The sequence below is a fragment of the Carassius auratus genome, chromosome 40, assembly GCF_003368295.1.
Source record: "Carassius auratus strain Wakin chromosome 40, ASM336829v1, whole genome shotgun sequence".
NCBI classification, from domain to species: domain Eukaryota; kingdom Metazoa; phylum Chordata; class Actinopteri; order Cypriniformes; family Cyprinidae; genus Carassius; species Carassius auratus.
In genome coordinates this window covers 6,146,787-6,172,891 of record NC_039282.1, presented here as the reverse complement: position 1 = coordinate 6,172,891, position 26,105 = coordinate 6,146,787, and the positions used below count along the sequence as shown (strand labels likewise).

Sequence of the window (26,105 nt, the reverse complement as noted above, 5' to 3'; positions counted from 1 at the left end):
CACCATTCCCAGAGACCTCCAGGAAGTGTGCTGCTTTCTCTCCAGACCCTCCAGTAATCCTCCATTTGTTCCTACTCCTTTGCAGTGAGCACCTGTCCTGCTCCTTTACTTTCTTCGTACACGGAGACAGTAATGTGTGCACCAGCGTGGAGATTAATCAACACCAGCCTGTCTATCTGTTGAGCGAGGAGCACCTGACTTTGGCCCAGCAAAGCAGCAGCTCGGTTCAAGGTAGGAGCATTGCTGATCAGTCGACTCGGGTGAAATCTGTATGTACATTGTGTCTTGAATTGATGTCATGCTGCTGTAGTCTCAACCTCAGGACATGCAAAGGCTGTTTGATTAATATTGCAAAAAATGTATAGATATAATATGATTATTATTATTTGTTTGATTTGTTTAATTGTGTATGCTTATTTCCTCTGTTTTTACTTTGTTACCTTTGCCATGATCTAGATCTCACTCAAAGTTCAATTTTTAATAACACTAATGATTTGTTATGTGTAATTTTCAGCAAATCTAAAATATAATTGTTTTCAGGCTGCACATTATAATATTAGTATAATATACACTACCGTTTAAAGGTTTGGAGTCAATAAGATTTTTTAAAATAAATTAATACTTCTATTTAAGGATGCATTACATTTGATTAAAAGTGAGTGCAAAACTGCAGACATTTTATAATGTTATGAATTTTCAAATAAATGCTGTACTTTTGAACTTTCTATTAATATAGAAAGCCCGAATAAGCTGTAATGTGGATAGTTCATCCATAAATGAAAATGTTCTGTTTATCTGCTTACCCCCAGGGCTTCCAAAACGTAGGTGACTTTGTTTCTTCAGCAGAACACAAACACATTTTTTTTTCAACTTTTTTTTTTTAACCGTTGCAGTCTGTCAGTCTTACAATGTAGGTGAATGGGAATCAAGGCTAAAACATACAATAAAAAAAATCAAAATTAAATCCTGCAGTCGTGTACAGACACAAAACGATTGGTCTGTCCACAAACTGAACAGTATTTATATATTTTTTTTTACCTCTGATGCACTGCAATGCTTGTATTGTTTGAACTGTATGAGCGCCTCCTCAAAACACCTCTCATGTGGACCATTGACACTCCTAATTGAAAATGTAGATAGAGTATCAATGGTGCACTTGAGAGATTGGTGGTGGTAATGCACTCATAAGTCTGCGATCTGCAGTAAAGCAAGAAGACTTCTCACATGCAGGCTTGTTTTGAGGAGGCGCTCATACAGTTCAGTCATTGCAGTGCATCAGAGGTAAAAATAAATAAATAATATAAATACTGTTCAGTTTCTTGCACAGACTGATTGTTTTGTGTCTTTACATATCAATGTATCGTCATGAGCTGCAGGGTTTCGTTTTGTATTTTTTTTTTTTTTTTTTTTTTTTTTATTGTATGTTTTAGCCGTGATTCCCATTCACCTCCATTATAAGACTGACAGATTGCAGTGGTTTGTGTTCAACTGATGAAACAAAGTCTCCTACATCTTGGATGCCCTGTGGGGTAAGCAGATAAACATCAAAAATGAACTATCCCTTTCAAAGGATCGTTCACCCAAAAATGAAAATTAGCGCATTATTTACTCACCCTCAGGGCATCCTGGGCGTATCTGACATCAGTTATATTTAAAAATGTCCCGGCTCTTCCATGCTGTATAATTGCAGTGAATGGGTCCCCCTGTTTTTGAAGCTAAAATAAAAAAGCATCCATCCATCATAAAATTTCTCCACATAGCTCCGGGGTGTTAATAAAGGCCTTCAGAGGTGAAATGATGTGTTAGTGTATGAAAAATATAAAATGTATAAACTGTAATCTCCAGCTTCCGGTTAGTCAAGCTGGCACGTTCACGACAAGGCATTCGAGCGTATGACATAGACGTAGTGGAAGGCACAATGTAAGCTCTGGGGATCAAATCAATATTTTTCTTTAACTAACGCAATCTTTCACTTCAGAAGACCTTTATTAATACCCCAGAGCCATGTGGAGCAGTTTTCTGATGGATGTGTGCACTTTTTTCGGCTTCAAAAACAGGGGCACCATTTACTGCCATTGTACAGCTTGGAAGAACCAGGACCATTTTTAATATAACTCTGATTGGATTCGTCTGAAGATGCCCTGAGGGTGCATAAATCATGGGCTAATTTTTATTTTTGGGTTAACTCTATCCCTTTAAGTGTCTATGTGAAAATAATGCTGTTAAACTCATTTGTAGATAGTTTTTTTTGTTGTTGTTGTTTGTTGACTCACATTAAGACACAGTTGTATTGATATACAAAAGCGGAAAGTTTAGCACTCAGTGCGAAGCACATAATGACAGTAGACATGAGAGGGAATTTTACACTTTAGTGTTGAAACTCAAAAGATGACAGGCCCTCCTCTTCGTTCTGCTGTCTTTTTTGTGGTTTGTCGTTGCCCCAGCAGTCAGACTGGTGGCAAACACGTTTTCTCTTCTGTTCAAGGACACAGTAATGTCAGGCCTACAATATGTTAACACCTCTGAGACGCTGCTTCTCTTGTGATAGTCATTATCTCAGTGTAGCCCCACTGTGGCTGATGAGGTGTTTTCCAGATTCAGTACTTCTCTGGCTTTCAGCTTTGTTCCCTCCAAGGTGCCGAGTTCACAAGCTCGTGTCTTGCACAGTATGCTTTACCCTTAACAAGATGCATCTGTGTTTCTTCTCAACCTGTTGTCCTATGTGGGATCAACGTCAGTCGTTAATCCACCTTTGGAAATGCTGTTTCTTTTTAAAGCAATATTCCAGGTTAAGTATAAATTAAGTTCTGATGTGTTGATAGCATGCTGCCAAAATGGTTTCAAGTCATTTCACAGTTCTCATAGGGCTTAACTTGAATTAAGAGTAAAATATTTGTTTAATGGAAGAGTCCTTGTTTCAAGAGATGCTGACAAACCTCTTTATCTGAAGCTTGTTTTTTCTCCATTCTTAGTGGCTAGCAGTCACAAATTCATTGATTTTAATTTAGTTTTAATTTTTTTTTTATTCCAGTTGTTCTCACTGTAATGGCTGAAGATTGACTTTGGCAGGGCTTGTTCACGGGGCTTGTGTTCACTTGTCTGGCTTGTGTTAGTTCATTAACCATCTCCCAAAGGGCAACTGATGCTTATGTTAGACTTCTGTTAGATGTATTTGCAAAAGCAATAATGTCGAATGCCAAGAGCACTCATTCTTATTATCCCATCATGTTTTATTGTCTTGAACAATGGACCCAAACATTCTCTCAAGTAATACTTATCTACATGGAAATTGCTCTTTTTACTATTACTGCAACGTGACTATCTTTCTTGCTTCTAACAATTGGCCTAATACAAGCATATATGAACTCTTTGTTCATATTGTGAATATTTTTATTATTTGTACACGTATTGAAACATGGCAAGTTTTCGCTTGCCTTTTGTGCTTGGTTTGTGTTAAAGTGTCATGAAACTACCTGTGTCAGCACAGGTCCGATCTCACCACAGTTTTGAATAATGTGTAATCGTAGGTGAGAAAAGCTTCGGAAGTTGTAGGAGGAGGAGTGGAGATAATGCAACTGTTTGTGCTCCAGTCAGTTTCCTTTGCTTTAAAGGAGATGCACACTGCAATTCATGTTCGCAAATATATTATACACTTAAGAAATTCATACTTTTATTCTACAAGGATGCCTAAAATGTATCAAAAGTGACAGGAAAGAGGTTAATAATGCAGTTATATTTAGTATATATCAGGGTTAATATAGAAAACTAAAATTTAAAACCATAAAAATTATTTGAAAAAAAAAAAATTTGATTATTTTTTTTTAAATCAGAATGAAAAAATAATAATCTAAATATTATCTTAATGATACTTATTTAACACAAACAAACATCAATTTTTTTTTACATTTTTTTCATATAGAATAATTACGAGACATATGTTAACATCTAATACCATGTTTCATAATACACTTCAAAAAGAAAATACCTTTGCTCTTTATTTATTGTCCTGTTTCAGATCTAGTGTGAACTGAATTATTGACAGAGTTCATGACTTTCGTTTTATAGCTTTCTTTGTGGCCCTAAGCATTTTCGTTCTCTTTCTCTTGTTCTCGGGAAACCACGAAGTGAACAGAGATATTACCAGGAAGTATCACACTTGCAATTACATTGAGACAGTATACTGCTTGTTTTCCTCCAGTGATCCTCTCTCCGTATGGTTTGAGTGGGACTCTGACGGGCCAGTCCTTCAAGCTGTCAGATCCACCGACCCAGAAGTTGATCGAAGAATGGAAGCAGTTCTATCCCATAGGCCCCAGCACCAAGGAGGTCACAGACGACAAGATGGATGACCTCGACTGGGAGGATGACTCCTTGGCTGCTGTTGAGGTTGTTGTTGGTAAGTCAGCTGTAAATACTGAGAGTTCAACATCATCTCAATTAAAGTAAAGTACGAGTGTAAGTAATCATTTATGTTGCACAGCTGGGGTGAGGATGGTGTACCCAGCCTGCCTGGTGCTGGTGGCCCAGTCAGACATCCCAGTCATGGCTACAGTGAGCTCTTCCACCTCCTCGGGCTCTTACTCAGGAGGTCAGCACAGTCACATGATCCATGGAGATACTGGCATCTCTTCAGTCACCCTGACTCCTCCCACTTCACCAGAGGAGGCTCAAGCAGGTACCACTACCACATTCTCCGTTATTGTGAATAAATGAAAAAAAAAAAAAGTTTAACTTTAGTTCTACACAAGTAATTTCTTTTCCCCTCCACTTGGGGTTGTGTTAATGCAAACGTTGTGTGATTGATTGTATTTTCTTACTACAGCATTAACTGACATTTTAGATGCAGAAAAAAAAATATTAATCATGTAATCAATAAATTATGTGACTTATCTATTTTTATGTATTTTGTTTGGGCAGCATAAGAATCATTTTAAAGCCAGAGAAATTGTGAATGTGTATATGTGATTTTTATTATTAACTGTAACTTCATATAGCAGTCATATAACAGTAGCAGTAGTTATTGTTGTAATTATACATTTAATGTAGGGGTGACCCCGAATAGACAACTATTCAATGCTTCGATAGGAGGAGCCTGAGTAGACTACCAATCTCACAGTCGAATATTCATGCGGTGTTATGATCATGCCATCTTGAGTATATGGGGGAGCTCACATGTCTGATTTCAAGTAAAACTACTGGTTTTCTTCAAAAGTTCATATACAGTCTATTAAGATAATGCAGCAAATAAGAATCTGAAAAGAACGAAGCAGTAAATAAGAATCTGAAAAGAACGAAGCAGTAAATAAGAATCTGAAAAGAACGAAGCAGTAAATAAGAATCTGAAAAGAACGAAGCAGTAAATAAGAATCTGAAAAGAACGAAGCAGTAAATAAGAATCTGAAAAGAACGAAGCAGTAAATAAGAATCTGAAAAGAAAGAAGTTTTAAATGAAGATTTTAACATGCGTGAATCAATCCAACCACCCCTATATTTAAGTTTCACTTTCCATAATCCGTGACCAATAGAGAAGCATGTTGGTGGCAGGGATTTAAATCTTTAATACGACTCAGATTCACACAGACAGAGTGAAAGACTGGATATTTTCGATCAGGTAGAGTACAAGTGACTTCAAAACATTTCAGCCGGTTTATATATATTGTGCATTATTTATCTCGTATAAGATGGATTTGGTTGAGTTGCACTGCATTAAAGCACTTCATTGTAATACTACGGTGATTATCTCTGCAGCGCGTGCAGGACAAACAGCAATGCATGATATTAATAACGATGACATTAATAACTATAACATTATGAGGAGGATACTATAATAATAAAAAATAATTGTACTACCCACTGTTTTAGTGGGTGGTAGGAAAATTTGACAGGGTAGGACAAATCGACAGAACACCAGGACACATTACTCGTGTATTTTCCAGAATCGCAGTGTGAAAGGGGCTTATGAGCTAAATCCCACTGATTAATAACCTGCTATCAGATGACTCATTCTACTGGTCATCTTCAGCGCACGCAACTCAAAACAAAAATGCAGAACATTAATAACTAGGCTCCTGTCACATACATAACGTTATAATGAGAGCACTATTATAAAAAGGGTTTTGCTGATGTTTAATGTTAACTAGCTTTTCATCAAAAGTTTATTTTTGTCTCTGTGAGGCATCCGTGACACATTTTCCCTGTGTGTTAATGTCAGTAATTATGGCTGTCTGATTTGGCTCTTAGTAATGTATTTAGCCCCCGTCCTCAAACACATGATTCGACTATCAGTCAAATATCGGCAAGATTCGAAAATTCAGATTCAACTATGAGAATCCTTAAATCTCTAATTTAATGTAATTTTTTATGGTTTATTTTTGTTTTTATATGCATTTCTTTTTCAAAAAGTTCAATGCCAAAGACCTGGATTCTCTGTTACTGTCAAAACATTTAGTTGTAATGATTTCCCCCACTCTATTGCAGTTTCTCAGCCTGCCCAGAAATGGGTGAAACTCTCCGCTATGTCAGGCGCCTTTAGTGTGGACAGCAGCAGTCATCACGGAGGCAAGATCCCCCGCCGGCTAGCCAGCCAAATGGTGGAGCGAGTCTGGCAGGAGTGCAATATTAACCGAGCCCAGAACAAGTATGCAGCTTAACTGATCAGCCAGAGCAAATAACATGGCAATGGGAAATTTGTCGAGTAAGAACAAAGCAACTTCAGGTGTTTGGTATGGTTTGTTTTTGCAGGAGAAAGTTTTCAACCATGTCTAATGGAGTATGTGAGGAAGAAACGGACAAAGCTTCTGTTTGGGACTTTGTGGAGTCATCTCAAAGGTCGCAGTGCAGTTGCTCAAGGTATTCTCAAGCTGCACATCTGCAACAAATGACATGTAATTAACTGAAATTAATGAATGAAAGCCTGCTTGATGACAGCTTTCACGTTTCATTCCAGGCTTAAGAACCAGAAACAGCGGGCGTGTAGCACCCCCGGGCATCCTCCATCTGCTGGCCAACCTCCTCAGCCCTCTACCAAACACAAGATGGCGGAGAAGCTGGAGAAAGGAGACAAGCAGCAAAAGAGGCCCCAGACGCCCTTCCACCACCGCAGCTCTCTGTGTGAAGAACAGCCCAACTTGGAGCAGGGAGATGGCGTTCACAGGCTGTGTCTGCAGGGCCATGAGGACAGCTGCTACCCCAACCTACACCATGCTGACGTCACCTCCAGCAAGACCCCAATGCTGCACAGCTCAACTGATGAGATGGGTGGCTCCCCTCAACCCCCGCCCCTCAGCCCGCACCCTTGTGAGCACGGAGAGGAGACTGCCGACGGCCTAAAGTCTTCCTCCTCACCCTTGCACCAACACTTCTATCCTCCTTCCTCTGAGCCCTGCCTGGTACCCCAGAAACCCCCAGATGATTCTTCACTAGACCCAATGCCTTTATCCTGCCCACCTCCGTACCCAGAGTCCCTAGAAGCCTCCGTGTACATGGGCTCCGCCATAAACCCCAACGAGGACACAACACACAACCCCTGGAGGTACTTTAGGGTGCCTGGTAGGAAGAATGCGGATTTCCAAACACCTCATCTTCCTGGGGTCACACTATTCGAGGATGGTAACAGGGCCGGATGCCAGGATGCTGTTGTGTCAGTTACAGAGTGAGTTCTCTAGCCTTGTGCACTAAAATAGTGATATATTGACACTAAATACCAACACATTTTCTTTTACATTCATGCATTTATCCAAAGCAACTTACAGTGCATTCAGGCTATACATTGTTGTTTATCAGTATGTGTATTCTCTGGGAATTGAACCCACAACCTTTTGCTAACGCAGTGCTCTACCACTGAGCCACAGGAGCACCTCTTCAACTTTGGGAAGTGTGATTTTAAAAATAAATTGAGTCATTCTGGCTTGTTGAACTGAATACCAACAGTTTTCTTTTGGCAGGCAGAATGGATCCTTGTAAAAAAATAAAACTGAATTGCTGTTCAAAACAAGTGCTTGCCTTCTTGAAAAAGGAAGCTTTTCTAACTTGCCTGTGAATAGGTTAGCTTTTAAACATCTTAATTACAGACTGTAAGGCAAGTTACTCTTCCATAAAGAACATTTATTTGGCCCTTTTGCAAGTCATTTTGCTTCAGTGATTGTCAGTAACTAAAAAAAAAAGAAAGCTTTGTTTGGTTGTTAGTTGATGGCAGGGGCAGATAGGTTGAATTGGACCCTGTTCCTGGCCCAATATTCTGGTGCACTCTCTGTGACCTAATAATGTATTTCCTGGAACAGATAAATAGTCAACAGTTGCTGACAGCGACTCTGCAGAGTTTACCCTCAGGTTTTTGCTACACACTTGATGTTTTGATTTAGTGGCTATGACTGGCTATAGAGCAGGTTTATAACCATTATTATAGATATTATTATGTAAAATATATTTATTGATATGGTGGCATTTTATATTTAAAATATAATAAGCATGTTTTAGATTTAATTTTTTTTTATTAAATTTTTAGACCACAAATATATTAAAAACAATAAATTAAAAGTTTAATGTATATAGTTTAAGTACTAATTTCTTACAAAAAAAAAACTACACTGATGTGTCTAAATCTTTTAGTGCTACTAATATTTAAGTGCTAAATACACACTAATAAATGTCAAAGTAGTATTTGTGTAACTGATCGGTTATCCAATATGACTTTCTTCCAGCTAGAGTGTAACATAGTGTGGGGTGTTTTGTTGCAGGTTTATGTCCTCCTCCAAAAGGCCTCTGAAAGTGTCGGAAGAGCTGGTGAAGATGTACGAGCAAAAGAAAAAACAGTATCTCTCAGCAGCTGAGTGCGATGGGGACCAGGAGCATGAATCTGACCCTTATGCTTTTGTGGAAGGAGATGATGAGTTTACTTTCTCTGATAAAGACAAAAAAACAGGAGCCGAGAGGGAGCCCGGGAAGAAAAATAAGGTCAGGCAGTGATTTTTCTTAGAAAAATGTTGTGATATCATGTTTCTCAAAGTGAGAAGTCTTAATCTTATTTATTTTGTTTTAGAGGGATGATGGCAGTTTGTCATCTTCTGATGGTGAGTATTATTTCCTTACACTTAAGTTGATAAAAAAATGTTTCATTGTTTCTGAAAATGTTCCTGAGGGTCATTTTGAACACACCTTTTCACACAGATGCCCAGGGGTCAGCTGGCAGTAAATCACTTCCAACCACCAGCTTGATTCACGAGACAGATCTGGTTGTGTCCATTAATGACCTGGACAACCTCTTTAACTCTGACGAGGATGACCTGACGGTTAGTACTCAAACAGTGAAGTGGAAAGTGAGAAGGCTAGCTGTCCTTATTTAAACAAAGTGTAAAATCATTATCAGTTGGATACAGTGAAATTCATATTGAAGCAAATTATGGCACTTTTCCACTGCATGGTACGGCTCGGTACTGTTAACTTTTGGGGGGTTTTCCACTGGGAGCAGTACCTGGTACTTTTTTTGTACCACCTCGGTTGAGGTTCCAAGTGATCCTTACCCTTACCAAAACATGACATGTAAACTCTGGCCAGAGAGACTCATCACTACCTCCATCACTGAACTTGCGTCACAAACACAACAGAACCACTAGATTTAAATCAGCACAGCCAGCGAAGGAGAGAACGCAACTATTTTGAATGAGCACACCTTTTTTTAACAACCCAAAACCCCATTACGTTGTCTGTTGAGGAAGTACAGATGTTCCTCTCATTGGTAGCAGAGTGGATCCAGCGAGAGCTTGATGGGGCGACGCGAAATGAAAACGTTTTTTTAGGAGTCGCGACAGTAGAGGCGGCGCAACTATAATGACGTGAATAATCCCGGCCACTCTAAAGCAGTACTAAACGACAGTGGAAATGCAAACCGAGCTGTGCTATACTGAGCCGAGTCGTATCACGCAGTGGAAAAGCGCCATTAGAGACTGCTTTGTTGCTGGATATCCTGCCTCATTATAAAACCTTGTAGGTGATCATAAAATTCTTTATTTGCTGAATTAGTGGAACAGTAGAGCAATTAAAGTGAACATTTCTTTGTCTTACTCCAAACAGCCTGGATCCAGAAGAGCTGCTGGTGTAGCAGAGGGAAAATTTGGTAGGAAAGAACCAAAACCAGCAGCGCCAGACCCCCTGCCTTGTATGTGCCTCAATTCATGCCCCCTGCTGTATCTGCATCATTACTGATGCATTTGTTCTAATAACTGTTATTGGAAGTGTGTGAGCAGATTGGTTTAGAATGCTTTAATGCAAGTTCATATTATCCATAGAGAGTGGGAATTTTTAAAGTTATGCTGTTAAATATGTAGAAATGCTTTATATATATTTGTACCACAATGGTTTTTGGCTGATATTGGAGTGATATTTAAAAAAATATATTAATTATTTATCATCACACATTTGTTTTTTTTTTAAATACATTTTAAAAGTATATTTTAAAGATAAAAAAAAATGTATCTGATATTGTTCAAGTTCATATTTTAGCTTCTTTCATTTAAAGTTTATTTTTTAAAACAGTAACACTTAATTGTAGTCTTCAGCTAATCTTAAAATGTTATTTTTTTGTACATTATAATATTGTGATGCTCAAATTCACTTCAAAACTCCTATTAAAATGTTCATTAATTTCATTAAAAACTGAAATAAAATAGAATATAAATATTAGAAGACTGAAACATCAAACTTAAATATAAAGACAAAAATGTGTTGCTTTGGCAACTAACTGATAAAAGTTTGGTGTTAAGGTACTAAAAATAAAAATGAAGTAAAATGTATATAATTTTAGTGTTAATTTTAGTTCTTAAAACACTAAAGTTAACTTAAATTATAATGAAAAAATATATTAATATATTACTTATTACTTATTGCTCTTACTTAAAGCTACAGAATCCAAGAGCTACATGTTTTATCAAACAAAAACCATTTTAGTGCTGCACAAGTCATCACAGACTGATAAGTTAATGGCAAACATCTGCTACCTATTTTCTATTTATAGTGCCAAATTTCTGTTCCTTCATTGTGTGTGTGTTTATTGATCTAGATTCTGCGGACCTGCACCAGATGTTCCCAACCCCTCCATCACTGGAGCAGCACATCATCATGGGCTACTCTCCTATAAACATGGGCAATACAGAGTCAGGGGCTGGCTTCTCTCTTTTGGATGGGGCCATCAGCGGGAACTTCAAGATGGAGGTGGAGGAGGGTTTCTGCAGCCCCAAACCCTCAGAGATTAAGGTAGTACTTAATTACTGCTGTCAATTCCCAGGGATATTTTCGTGAAGAGGCATTTTGTGATGCAAGACTGTTTCTTTATTGTATTTTCAGGACTTCTCCTACGTGTTTAAACAAGAGTCCTGTCAAGCGCTCATCGGCTGCTCCCTTTACGCCCCTCTGAAGATGCTGCCCAGCCATTGTCTGCTTCCCATCAAGCTTCCAGAAGAGTGTGTGTACCGGCCCAGCTGGACAGTCGGCAAACTGGAGATGCTGCAACCAATGGCAGCCATGACCTTCCTCAACAAGGACAGGTGCAACAGCCCAGAAATTAGGGATTTTTCTTCCTCCCTAGCAGAATTATTTTGTAACAAACAAACCTTTTCAACAAACAAAAGCTTTCATCAGCTTGTTGGCATGTATGGAAGCCTAAAAGGCTTTTAATTGATTGGTTTACCTTACTTGGGAGGATACATATTGAGCGGGTGGTGGTTAAAGTAAGTGGGTCAGGTTTTTAACAAGCACATGACACACTCTTCTCTGCTGTTTGTGGTCCAAGCAGCTGCCAGACCAAAATAGCAGTTCAGTATTAATGATACTGCAGCCTTAATTGAGCAATTGTCCAAAGCATTGATGGCAAGCACACTCAACTTTTACAATGTGTACCTGCATCTGTTTTCATGCAGATATGTTTTCCTGCCACTTCTGAACACCTTATTCAAAACTAACAAAAACTATGCTATTTGGCAAATAACTTATTAACTGGTGCCAAGGTAATTTTAGTGAATTGATGAAGTCCGTTCCTACAGTTGAGTACGTTCCCAGCAGAGTAACCACAGGTGTACTTTCTCAACTGTAAGAGAAAGAGAAGACCTTGATTCACTGTTTGTTTTTTATTTCGTTTTTTGTTTTTCTCAAACGAGACTATACTACTTGTGAATTTTGTGGTTTGATGCAAATAAGCGGTTTTCAAAAATGGCTTTTATAGTGAATTTGCACTGTCCAAGCAAACAAAGCACATAGAATATGGTTTATTTTATCTCAAAAGCAACTAATCAAAATTCTGTCATTAAAGTGGAAGTCGTGGCCTAATGGTTAGAGAGTTTGACTCCTAACCTTAAGCTTGTGGGTTCGATTCTTGGGGTGGTAATACCACGACTGAGGTGCCCTTTAGCAAGGCACTGAACCCCCAAATGTAGAGCACAAATTCTGAGTATGGGTCACCATACTTGGCTGTATGTCACGTCACTTTTTTAACTCCGTATTTACCCACCTAATCAGTTTCTATTGGCCATTCACAGAAGACAAACACTTCTGTTGTTGGGGGTCAGTAAGATTTTTTTTAATACTTTTATTCAGTAGAAATGCATTAAATTGATCAAAAGTTACAGAAAAGGACACCCATGTTATAAAAGATTAAAAAAAGGCTCTTTTGAACTTGGAAAAATCCTGAAAAATAAGTTTTCCACCAAAATATTTCCATACAACTATTTCCAACTTCGATAATTGTAAGAAATATTTCTTAGGCACCAAATCAGATTATTAGAAGGATTTCTGAAGGACCATGTGACACTGAAAACTGGAGTACTGTGTGTAAAGACATAAAAGTGCCATTCTGCTGTTGGAGAGTGTTGTTATATAAACTACAGCAGTGCTCGTGCATTAAATCATTAACTTAAACTCCTCACTGCATCAAATAAGTAACCACTTGAACCATGAGTGTATGATTCAAACGCATTTAGAAAGTCAACTGTTTCTTTCCTACACATCATTTTTATATCCATGTATGTGGTTAGTCAAATCATATAAAACAGTAAAATCACTCAGGAAATCTGTTCTGTCTTGCATGCACTCGAGACAGTAATATATGAGTGCTGCTGACAGATTCTTTACTCCTATTGGTCATCTTTCGTGAAATTCAGTGCTTATTAGCATTAAGTTGAAGAATTCTCAACTTTTTTGTCACTTGACTCGCATCGCTTGACACGCCCACATTCCGTCGCCAGCGGTCACTGTCGCTCGGGTCGCCGCAAGTCGCCAGCTTTCTATTGAAAATGCATGGGATTATGTCACTGGCGGTGTGAACGGGGCTTAAGAGACTTCTTTCAAAAACAGAAAGAACATTTTACCAGCCCATGGTAAGCCCATTTTTTCAGTGCATCACACTCAAAAATCTTCCTTGTGCACATCCAAAGAGCCACTTAACTATGCTTTCTTAAAGCACACATAAGATGCTTTTATGCTTTATAAGAGGCTTTTATGTTGAATCTTACAAAGAGTTTGGGTGAATCACTTTAAATAATTTAGTGTGCAGTGAATCAGGTATCGTTTGGGAATTGGATAATGTCTCCCTGAACTGAACTGACTTGATGAGGATTTGAGGAGGTGACTAAATATCCCACTGTGTGACAAGCAGAAAGTAGCAACTTTGTTTTTCCCCATAATTTGACAGTATTTCTATTGTTTTATAATTTTAAACCAAACAGTCTTATTTCTCTCACACTTTGGCTTGAAACGTATGCTCGTGCTGTTTATCATCAAAATAAATGCCAGTTGGTTTGATATTTTAACCACTGTATGTGACACTTTCTCCTTTTCTTCAACAGTAACATCCCTAGTGTAGGAAGTGCAGTTGAGCAGGACCAGAGCTGCACCCCTCAGACACACAACACCTTTATGTCCAACAGCGCACCACCCAGCAATTGCGGCGCTGGCATCCTACCCTCACCGGCCACCCCTCGAATCTCTGCCCCGACACCACGGACACCCCGGACCCCACGCACCCCCAGAGGCCCTGCCAGCGTCCAGGGCTCACTGAAATACGAGAACTCCGACCTGTATTCTCCCGCCTCTACACCCTCCACCTGCCGACCTTTAAATTCAGTGGAGCCGGCCACCGTGCCCTCCATCCCGGAAGCTCACAGCCTATACGTCACCCTCATCCTCTCCGAGTCGGTCATGAACCTCTTCAAGGACTGCAACTTTGACAGCTGTTGCATCTGCGTCTGCAACATGAACATTACGGGGGCAGATGTGGGCGTCTACATCAGCGATCCCAACATGGACTCACAGTACTCAAGCATGGACCCCTGCTCTTGCGGTTTCAGCGCGGTCATGAACCGTCGATATGGAAATGGTGCCGGCCTCTTTCTGGAGGATGAGCTGGACATCATGGGAAGGGGTTCAGATGCTGGTCGGGAGACTGAGAAGCACTTTGAGGCTGTACGCGTGGCCTCCCTTCAGATAGGGGCGGCCCTTAAAGAGCAGGTCCCGGATGATCTAATCCTCTTGCTGCAGGACCTGTGCACTAACCCCTTCTCCCCCATCATCAGGCCAGAACATCCCAGCACCAGTCTCAAGACCCCCATGCGCCTGGAGGAGAGGGACTATTACTGTGATTGCTACTTGGCTCTGGAGCATGGCAGACAGTTCATGGACAACATGTCTGGGGGAAAAGTCGATGAGATGCTGGTCAAGAGCTCCTCTTTACACCACTGGGCCAAACGCAGTGGTGAGTTTTTTTGTTGTTGTTCTTTTATTTTTACACTGCTCATTTAGTCCACAGTTTTTAGCAGCGGTTTAAAATCAAAAAGCCAGTGCCCACCAGGAGTCCACAAGATGACTGAGAAGAATCGAATTCATAGCAATATATTAAAATAATTTAATTTAAAATCCTTTAATGCATTAATCAAAATGTAAACTGAAATTTATTTATTCGGTAATTGTTATTTTTAACTTCTAAAGTCACAAAATGAATTGTGATGCATTCATTTAATATCAGTACCCCCAGGTTCTGTTAATAAAATAAATTTGAAAATAAGCAGCTTTTTCAAAATTACAGCATAAATACCAGAAATAGACTTGAATATGGTGTTGGACAAAGGGAGGGCTTTGAGTCAACCACTTCTGTAGAGGTCTGCTGCACAGTCCAAGCCCAACTGCACCACAGTGGTTCGGGCTTTGAGATTGTTGTTTTTTAATTGATATTTTTATGGAAAAATTATCTTATTATTATTATTATTATGGTTCAAAACATTAACTTATTTTGAGCACAATACATATTTGAGTCCGAATTTAGCATGTAGTTTTAGTCAGGTCTTAAATTCAACATGAAACAGTTTACAGTCCAATTTACAGACATAATTTTGGAATAAAATGGAATGTCTAGAGTTGATTTTGTTTCCATCAGTGATTAATTGGCTTATGAAAAGTATTTTCTTTGGTGGTTGGAGAGTAGAACTAAATTAAAAGGACTTGAAGTTATTAAATTGTGGTATTTTCTTAAATTGTTCATATTCAATTTTTTTTGTGTATTCATTTGTATATTTATGGGGGAGCTGTTGAAATATTTTCTTTGAAATACCATGCTAAAAATTGCATTAAGTCCAGGAATGTATTAATCTAAATATGATTCATTCTAAGACCAGCTTAAAGTCGCACTGAATTTGAAGTAGCGACAGATCATTTGTTCTGTATTTGTGAAATACATCCAAATGAAACCGATCATCGGAATATAAACAAATTTAGGGCAGGATTTGGTTTAGTCCACCAGTTGTTGATTGAATGAAGGCAGAACAGTGTTACCTGAGTGATCTAGTTATGACTATTTGTTCACAAAAAGATCAGAATGCATTTAAAAAGTAGATTTGGTCTATTTTCATTTCATGCAGACCTGTAGCAAATTCTGCAAATAAACTTGAAAAACAGCTTTCTACTAAATGTGTTAAGCAGTGAATCTGTTTGAAGTCGAATCTGTTGTGTTTGTAAAACACTACTGTCTCTCTGTTCTTGCAGCTTTCGATATGAGCATGCTGTTCTCTCAGGACGTGCTGAGGATGCTGCTGTCACTACAGCCTGTCCTGCAGGACACCATCCAGAAGAAGAGGTCTGTGCGCTCTTGGGGAGTCCAGGGCCCCCTCACCTGGCAGCAGTTCCACAAGATGGCTGGCAGGGGATCGTATGGTAGGCAGAACTCGACTGGCACCATCCTCTACGTCGTTTATAAATGATACAGGCACATTTACACAACTCTTTTCTCTCAGGCACGGATGAATCTCCAGAGCCCCTCCCCATTCCCACCTTACTGGTAGGTTACGAGTATGACTATGTAGTGCTGTCACCTTTCGCTCTGCCATACTGGGAGAAGCTTCTGTTGGACCCGTACAGCTCTCAGCGGGATATCGAATATTTGGTTGTGTGTCCCGACAATGAAGCCCTGCTTAATGGAGCCAAAACTTTCTTCAGAGACTTGACAGCTGTATATGAGGTTAGAATGTGCTAAAGAATTAGTGAATGCTGCGTAATATGTATTATGTCCAGCTTTATTCTCATTTTGTATTGTACACTTACTATATACTATATAATAGTTTTATGCAAAAATCTCAACTACCTTATTTCAATTGCAAAGTAAAAAAAAAAAAGTATTTGTGTGTGTGTGTGTCAATGCCCAGCTTTTTATAAGAAGTTGGATATCTATTATATCCAACTTTTTCTGCATTTGTACAGCACACTATATATATATATATATATATATATATATATATATATATATATAGTCTCAACCACCTGATTTAGCTTTGTTGTAAAATTAAACAACTATATGTGACCCTGGACCACAAATGGACTTAATTCGTGAGGGTATATTTTTAGCAATAGCCAAAAAAAAATTATCGATTTTTCTTTTATGCCAAAAATCATTAGGATATTATTAAGTAAAGATCATGTTCCATGAAGATATTTTGTAAATTCACTACTGTAAATATTTATAAAACTTAATTTTTGATTAGTAATATGCATTGCTAAGAATTCATTTGGACAGCTTCATATGTGATTTTCTCAGTATTATGTTTATTTTCTAATTGTATCTCGGCCAAATATTGTCCAGTCCTAATAAAATGTACATCAATGGAAAGCTTATTTATTCAGCTTTCGGATGATGAATGAAGAATTGACACTTAAGACTGGTTTTGTGGTCCAGGGTCACATATTATCGCCCATCTTTTTATATGAAGTTGGATATATAAATATTTCCAACTCTTTAGACATACAGTATACCTGTGTTGGGCAAGATGTAGATATAAATCTAATCTGCTGAATGTGACTTGGCAAGATGTTACATTAAGATGTTCTGAACATTAATATGCTTTTCTGTAAAGCTGCTTTTGTAAAAAGCAATATACAAATAAAATTGACTTGATGGTTTATTGTTGTTCGACAGTCGTGTCGGCTCGGTCAGCACAAGCCCATCGCTAAGTCTCATGCTGATGGTATTGTGACTGTGAGTGATGCTGGAGCCAAATCTCTCACGGATCAGACTCTCACTGACTGGCTCTCAAAAACCATAAACAGCAGCAGCGAGGCGTTTAACAAACTCAAACTCTACGCACAAGTGTGCTGTCACGACTTGGGTATGTGCAGATGCAAATTAAAAGTTTTTCGATGTTGTGCAGACAAGGTAAATCTAACAGTCTTATAATATTTCTTATCTCTTTAGCATCCATTCTAGCATCCCAGTCTTTGGACAGCTCACTGCTTTCCCAACGAAACCAAACCAGCTCTACACACACTTCCAGCTCTGGTACCCCCGTAACAGCCACTCAGAATACCACCCCGTCTACCAGCTGCACCTCCAACACTAACACCACCACCACCACGTCCACCCCTTCGTCCTCTTCCTCCTGCTCTCAGGGCATAGGCCCCATGCCATCTTCCAAGCCCAATTCTCTACCTCCTTATGGAGGCTTGCAGTCCAGCCAGCCGACTCAGGGTGCAGGAACTCTGGATGATGGCACATCGGCCACCAGCCAACCTCAGGTCCTGTCTGAGCCCGCAGAAAGGTACCACCTTTCACATCCAAACAATCATGTTACTGATTCTCTCAGATGTGATCTCTGATCTGTGATTTATCTGTGTGGCAGCACAATGGAGAGAGAGAAGGTGGGGGTGCCTACTGATGGAGAATCCCACGCTGTCACCTATCCTCCTGCTATAGTGATCTACATCGTAAACCCTTTCAGCTATGAGGAGACAGGCCAAGGCGGCAATTCTAGCGTGTGGACAATGGGTCTTCTTCGCTGTTATCTAGAGATGCTTCAGACTCTTCCTCCTCACATCAGGAATGCTGTATATGTCCAAGTAAGAATCCATCTGATCACTGCTTTCTGATTGAAACGTCATGTTGCTTGGAACTAAACAACCTGTGTTTTTTTTTTCTTCGCCAGATTATTCCCAGTCAGTACTTGCTGCAGCCGGTCTGGAGTGAGGAGCGCCATATATACGCACAGCACCTGAAGTCTCTGGCTTTCTCAGTTTACACTCAGTGCAGACGGCGTCTGCCAACCTCCACTAATGTCAAAACGCTAACAGGCTTCGGCCCCGGCCTGGCCATTGACACTGCACTACAGAGCAAAGAGGTACTCTTAATAATTGCCAATATATTAGGCAAAGGGTTTTCAATTTCACATTACATATATTTCAATACAGATTTACCAGTTTTTTTGTTTTTCCGGTTTCTTTTCTTATTTCGAAAAGTGCAATAGAGTTCTAGAAGGTCTGTGTAAATGTTCAGCTAAAAAATATAACTGTCAATAACAGATTTTTTTATTTATTCATCATTTCATTAAAATACTGTTTTATATTAATGTTGATTAATAGAAAGTATTCTCCGATGAATAGAAAGTTCAATAAACAGCATTTATTTGAAATATAAATTTTTTGTTACTTTTTTTTATATCTTTACAATCTCTTTTGATATACTTCTTGCTGAATATATATATATACCTTTCTTAATTTTAATCTTTCGTACCCTAATCCTTTTGAATGGTGGGCATATCATGTTTCCCTCAAGCATAATATTAAAGGGATAATTCACCTATAACTAGTATGTGTATGTGACTTTCTTCTTTCAGACAAATACAATCAGAGTTCTTTTTAAAAATGTCCTTTTCTAAGTTTTATAATGACAGTGAATGGTGGTCAAGATTTTGAAGCAAAATAAAGTGCATCCATCCTTAATGAAAAGTACTCCACATGGCTCAAGGGAGTTAATAAGTTTAAGCTTTTAACCAGAAGTGTATAGGTGCCTTTGTTTTAATGGAATATTTTGGGGTTTGTGGCATCAATAAATCAAAAATAGGGCAGCAAATTCAATTTGAGACAAATCATTTTCCTGGAACAACGGCCAATTTGCAGTTTTTCATAGATACAAAAATATTGAGAAATAGGACTGTGTAAATATCGTAATATTGACCTCTCGGTCCTTGTCCTCCTCAGAGACCAGAGTGTTTACATCTCTACGCACCACCGTTCGTCCTGGCACCAGTGAAGGACAAGCAGACAGAGCTGGGTGAGACTTTTGGAGAAGCTGCCCAGAAATACAACGTGCTGTTTGTGGCCTACTGCCTGTCACATGACCAGAGGTGGCTCCTGGCTTCATGCACAGACCAGTACGGAGAGCTGCTGGAAACCTGCGTCATCAGCATTGACGTACCCAACCGGTGAGCACTCAAGAGCTGGTCTTTGTTTGCTCAAGCCCAGGCCTCTATTTTTGACTGGGGTGTGTGTGTGTTTTCACACAGAGCTCGGAGGAAAAAGGGCTCTGCACGACGGCAGGGCCTTCAGAAGCTTTGGGAATGGTGCCTCGGTCTCGTACAGATGACCTCACTTCCTTGGCGCATTGTGATTGGCCGGCTCGGAAGGATAGGTCACGGGGAATTGCGTGGTAGGTTTTTCAATTTGTTTGTTTTTTTTGGCATCATGTGCCCTTTGCTATTGATCTAACTGCTGTTTTTGCTCCAATCAGATTGGAGTATTATGTTGAGTAGGCGAAACCTTCAGTCTCTCAGCAGACGACTGAAGGAAATGTGCAGGATGTGCGGCATCTCTGCAGCAGACAGTCCCAGCATCCTCAGTACCTGTCTAGTCGCCATGGAACCACAGGCATCCTTTGTCATCATGCCAGGTAATTAATTTGGCGCTTTCACACAGAGCGGTTGTTTTGTACTTTGTCTTTGTTTACTGTATCCATTCAAACCATTAGAAACTTTTGATGACTATTTGATGAAAGTTCATGATTTCCTTCCATTTTCTTTCTCTCCATAGACTCCGTGTCCACGGGCTCCGTGTTTGGCCGCAGCACGACCCTGAACATGCAGTCCCAGTTAAACACTCCTCAGGACACCTCCTGCACTCACATCCTCGTGTTCCCCACTTCTGCCGGCCTCCAGGCCTTCAATCCCAACAACGGTCAGACACTTCCACATCCACCCCTCCAAACACTTCTTGTGTTTATAGCAGGCTGACAGTTCTCATTGTGTTTGCAGATGTCACAGATGGCATGGGCGGCATGGATGGGATCTTAGACCTGCTGTCAGAGAATGACCTGGTTGATCCTGATCTTATTAACATCTTACCCAACTCTCCCAACACCTCCCCGGTACAGTCGCCAGGCTCACATTACCACCACGGAGGAGACGGCAGCAAGGTAAACTGATTTGCTCTGACCGTTTGAAGAATTTCTACATGCAATATCAATCAAGAAGGCTCTTATGCTCAATAAGCCTGCATTTATTTGTTAAAAATGCAGTAAAAATTATGAAATATTTTAACAATTTCTTATTACATTTATTTGAATATATTTTCAAATGTAGTTTATTCCTGTGACGTGAAGCTGAATTTTCAGCATCATTTCTTCAGTCTTCAGTTTCACACGATTCGTCAGAAATCATTATAATATGATGATTTGGTACTCAAGATACATGTCTTATTTTTATCAGTTTTGCTGCTCAATATTTTTTTGGAAACACTTTTTTGATGAATAGGAAGTTTAAGAGCAGCATTTATTTTAAATCTTTCAAATGCATATATATATTTTTTTTAATGGTGTACTCAATATCTTGTATATCTCTGAATATCTCAATATCAGGAACTAAGTTTAGGAGTAATGATAAATTATTTTGAATCTTACCAATACTTTTACATGACTGTTTTAAGTGGCTGAAATCATTTCTCAAAGCTGTGAATTCACCCTCTCACCGTCTCTCTCCCCTTCCTCAGGGCCAGAGCACAGACAGGATGGAGTCTCACGACGAGTCTCCCAACATCCTCCAGCAGCCCATGGCTCTGGGCTACTTTGTGTCGACGGCTAAAGCCGGCCCACTGCCTGACTGGTTCTGGTCCTCCTGCCCACAGGCAAAGAACCAATGTCCACTCTTCCTGAAGGTAAGCTGCTCAGTAAATGTATTAATCAATTCACTATAGCAATACATTACAGCTTTATTTTTCAAATCAAGTTCACAATCTAATCTATTATTAATAGAGCTGCACAGGTGTCATATAATGAATGTTTCTGTCTTTCTTTCAGGCTTCTCTGCACCTTAATGTTTCATCAGTGCAGTCAGATGAGTTGCTGCACAGTAAACACACTCACCCTCTGGACTCCAGCCATACCTCAGATGTGCTCAGGTATCAATATTACAGACACTCTTCCCTATATCCCATGTCTCTAATGTATTTCTGTACATGTATCAAAAATTCCCACATGGTGTAATGCTCTTTTTTTTTTTTATAATGTTGGCAGTGTTTGGAATAATGGCGTTTAAAAGAACGGCGTTAGGTAACGACGTTATATTTTCAGTAACGGTGTAATCTAACTAATTACTTTTCCCGTCGTCACAATGCCGTTACCATTACTGAACGTTAAATGTGGTGCGTTACTATGCATTGATTTAATAAACTATGCAATCCAAATGCACCCCTGGCTTACACAGCGAGTGTGGAGGTGGGTTAAAAACGAGATAAGCGATTATGATTGGCTAAAGCAGAGTCATTTGTTTCATGGTAGCCAATCAGAGCCAGTGTTTTTACACATGCCGGCACACGCGCCAGCGGCGCCAAACACACACGCAATAGCTACACAGAGGTTCGCAGCAGCAGAAATGGCGAGTCAGGAGCAATCCGATGAAAAGTTGGCATTTTGGAGATGTAGTGGAGATATAAGCGCTACTTCAAATTCATTGTGGTCAAAGGCAGGAACGTGCATGTAATGTGTGACAAAGATAATACTTGAAGTGCTTGATATAATTCTTGCTGTCTGCCGACGTGAAATAAATATTGAAAGTTATGTATGAACACCTGTCTGTTCTACTCATTTCAACTGACTTGTGAAAACTGCTAAAAAAAAATTATTATTTGACAATAGCAACTTTTTTTTTTTTTTTTTTTTTTTTTACAGTAACGCAAATAGTTACTTTCCCTGGTTATGAGTTACTTTTATTATAGAGTAATTCAGTTACTTTTTGGAACAAGTAGTGAGTAACTATAACTAATTACTTTTTTAAAGTAACGTTCCCAACAGTGCTTGTTGGAGCTTCGATAATTTGTGATTACAAGGATCGCAACTGATTTATGATCAAATTGGCTTTCAAAAAAGTCGGAACACCATTTCCATCCAAATGGATGGAAAGCTTATACGCAATTCAGATACATAATTCTTAAATTTACGCCTAAATATTTTTTGTGTCTTTTGAAAATGAGAGCAACTCTTGTGCATTTAGAATGACATAAAGATGTGTAATTAATGAAATAATTTTTAAATGAACTCTTTATTTTTTTAAATTATATATATATATATATATATATATATATATAATGTATTCTCACACATTTTTTCTTTATACAGATTTGTGCTGGAACAGTACAATGCCCTTTCATGGCTGACCTGTGACCCAGCGACTCAGGACCGGCGCTCTTGTCTGCCTGTGCACTTTGTTGTGCTCAACCAAATGTACAACTTAATAATGAACATGCTCTAACCAACGAGGGGGTTCTGCACAACTGTTGCCATGATTTCTCCCAAAAGAGCCTGCAGAGACACAGCATCACTGCACTGCACTGCCGCCGCAGGCCTCCACGCTGTGGACACGGCTGGGCAAACCAACCTCAATCAGACCGCGCACTTACGGCAAGGCCAAGCTGCCCAGTTCATGCCAAGTGTCCATCTCACAACAACTGGAGGGAAAGAAACTAGTCCATGTCAGTGGACTCAAGTCCTGATAATGGCCTGAAAGTGCAGTCTGGGTCAGGTTTTATCCAGTTGAAATGCCTGCATATATCTTATTTATTGTACGTTTTTAAATGTCATTTCTTAATCTTTTATATTATATAAAGACAGGAAGCTGCATATTGCCTTCCTAAATGAATTAAAAATGGTTTGTCATGTATGTAATTGTCTTAATTACAGAACCGACAAGTGAATTTGCTGTTGGTTGCTTTTAGAGGAATATTTAGAGAAATATTTTCTCCACAATTTTTACTGTCACAGTGTACAGAATGAAGTATACAGGAGCTCCCGTTCTTACCTTTGTGTGGTGGGGACTTTAAGATAAGGCTGTAGCTACAGAATTCCTGTACAGCAATTTAATGTTCAAATAAGAGGACAAGAGGTACATTGTCGGATTATATATTTTATATCACAAATTTAGAGAATTGTGTGTGTATATAAATGTGTACATACAATTGTGTGCCGCTATGGATGGTGCAGCTAATGTTTTAGGAATAAAGTGTGTAAAACCTGAAACCTGTGGTCGTCATTGCACATCCTGCTTGATTTTGAACAAATATCTTGGGTTTCTAAGGAAAAAATGAGACCCCATGTTGCAGGAGGTTTCATCATACTCTCCAGATATGATAAGCCCTCGAGGGAGAAACTGCAGTGTATTTATTTTCCTCAAATCCCTGTGAAATGACAAGGTGCTATTCTCATCAGGCCTGTTTGTGTGTCCTGGAGACTGGTTTTGCATGTGCTCGTTTACTGATAGAGCTGAACCAGAGGCTTAGCTGTGAATGTGTTGTGTTCGTAGTATTCTTACTGTTCATTGAGATACTGGGCACTGCATCACACATTATATTTTCATCCCTACTCTTAATGTAGTTATGGCTCTTGAGGAATTATGATTTTTTTTCTCCTTGCAGTTCATGTCAGAGAGGTCGTGTCATTTTTATCACAACCAAAGATTCTGATGAATTCTAATGAAGCTTTTTCAGAAGTTTACATCTTGAATAACTTAAGATGAGATATGAGTACTAGGGGAGAATAAAGAGGTAAATATCCCTGTGAACAGAACGTCTTTATTGTCCGTAATTTCCAGTCAAACTAATTTGGACAGTTATTCAAAACGTGTGAAAACTGAATGTTCGTTAAAGCTAGCTTTGAAATTAGCCTTGGTAGTACAGAGGTGTCGGAAATTTAATTTAAAAAATGTTTTTATAATCGTCATTTAATTTAATCTTTTAGTTAAAGTCCAAAAGTGTACACTAACTCCCAAGCTGCGTATTGATTAATGTATAGTTTTAAAATTGTTATGTAGTATAGTATACCACCCGAACAAAAACTACTTGAACCGAGTATGAGAGATTATTAGCTACATTATATATGTTTACATTAAATTACATAACAATCGCTTTTCACATTGTTCATTCATTTGTCCCTTTGGATAAAAGTATCTAATTAAAAAAGAACAACCACGTCCCAAAAACGAGATTAAAACCGTTTTAGTATTTTTTATTTTGCTATTAAAATGTTTTGAGTAGTAAAAAATAAGTGTAAAATTAATAACAACTTCATATATCATGTTGATAATTTGGTTACCATAATAAATTGACAAAAGAAGTGCATGTTTCGTGAAGGATATTTCCTCCTGCATCTGTATGTGTCCAGCAGCAGGTGGAGCTGTCGCGCTTTCATTACCTCCTGAAGCCGCTGAAGAAGAACTTTACTTTTCACGTGGACAAAAAAAAAACGCTAATCTATCGTCTATCTGAGCAGTACACGTACATGATCTACAACATATATTTATTTACTTTATTTGAAGTGCTCCAGCTAATGCAGCAAACCTTTAACCTCTGCAACCTTATGCAACCTTACTTATGAATCATGTCTTTCAGCATTTTTTGTGCAGCATTTTCTACCTTCAAACCACTGAGAGTTGAGATGACCCAGGAGGATGGAGGATATCGACTGGGTGTCACTCAGGCATCCAGCAGACTGCTTGGACAAAACCTGTTAGGCCTCTAATAGCCAAGTTCATGGCCTTGTTTGAGGCCCGGGGGAAAACAACCTCTAGCTCTTCACCACGCCAGGGGTCTCTGAGATTAGAGCGATAGCAGAGAAGGGAGTAATCAGACTCCTGTAATTGCCTGTCGGGGCTGACATTTGTAGTTAGGGGATCTGGGAAATGGACCTCACAGACCACAGGATAACAAATTCATCATTATCTGCTCGTAATGCACTGTTACCGAGCTCGCAGAGGAATACGTTTCACCTCATAATGTGAGGCGCTTTGGTAACGAAGTGCTAAATGTGATGGTAATGACTTCTGTTACACAGAGGAAACATCTGGCAGTCAAAGTTAATTTCCATATTTAGTCTCCTCCATGAGGCAGTCGAATGAATGCGTTTGAATGTCTGTCTACTCGAACGAGGTCTCGCTTTCGCCTCGTTCCTTTGGGCAAATTGAAAGCGCACTCGAGGCGCAGTTTCACCGTCCTTGAAAATCGAAGCACTGAGAAAGTGTTTTCCTCACCCTGGGCCATTGACATAACATCTGGGTTGGCATCATCTCGAGTATCCGTTTATCGCATTTCAACCCCTTGTGACCTGGTGTTAAGTTTCTCAGGAAATTGCTCTGTCTCCCCACATCAGTCAAGCAAAATGCTGGCATCGTATTGCTGATGGAAAATGAATGGCAATGAAAAAAGGAGAGGACGAATGAGAACTATAGAGGTTCGCCGTCTCTTGTGATGTGACCGGGCACTGCGACCGCCGACTCTGTTCTCCCTTGAAAGCCCATATTAGACTAATGTCTGCCAGGCACAGACATTGGAAT

The 26,105-nt window shown here is 39.3% G+C and overlaps 1 protein-coding gene across 1 annotated transcript in view; it reads left to right on the top strand.

Annotated features, from left to right (window-relative positions):
• Positions 1-23,797, top strand: part of med13b (mediator complex subunit 13b) — a 30,664-nt gene extending 6,867 nt beyond the window's left edge. The window contains 27 exon segments of the mRNA XM_026226249.1: positions 86-231; positions 4,199-4,396; positions 4,481-4,675; positions 6,478-6,637; positions 6,742-6,849; positions 6,947-7,651; positions 8,736-8,952; positions 9,038-9,108; positions 9,110-9,287; positions 10,069-10,153; positions 11,054-11,247; positions 11,338-11,537; positions 13,830-14,734; positions 16,018-16,185; positions 16,266-16,489; positions 17,441-17,630; positions 17,717-18,059; positions 18,141-18,357; positions 18,444-18,635; positions 19,495-19,718; positions 19,800-19,942; positions 20,024-20,182; positions 20,323-20,466; positions 20,544-20,704; positions 21,277-21,441; positions 21,584-21,684; positions 22,901-23,797. Of these exon segments, the coding sequence (XP_026082034.1) occupies positions 86-231; positions 4,199-4,396; positions 4,481-4,675; positions 6,478-6,637; positions 6,742-6,849; positions 6,947-7,651; positions 8,736-8,952; positions 9,038-9,108; positions 9,110-9,287; positions 10,069-10,153; positions 11,054-11,247; positions 11,338-11,537; positions 13,830-14,734; positions 16,018-16,185; positions 16,266-16,489; positions 17,441-17,630; positions 17,717-18,059; positions 18,141-18,357; positions 18,444-18,635; positions 19,495-19,718; positions 19,800-19,942; positions 20,024-20,182; positions 20,323-20,466; positions 20,544-20,704; positions 21,277-21,441; positions 21,584-21,684; positions 22,901-23,033 (5,926 nt within the window). The 3' untranslated portion in view covers positions 23,034-23,797.
• The last annotated feature ends 2,308 nt before the right edge of the window (positions 23,798-26,105 follow it).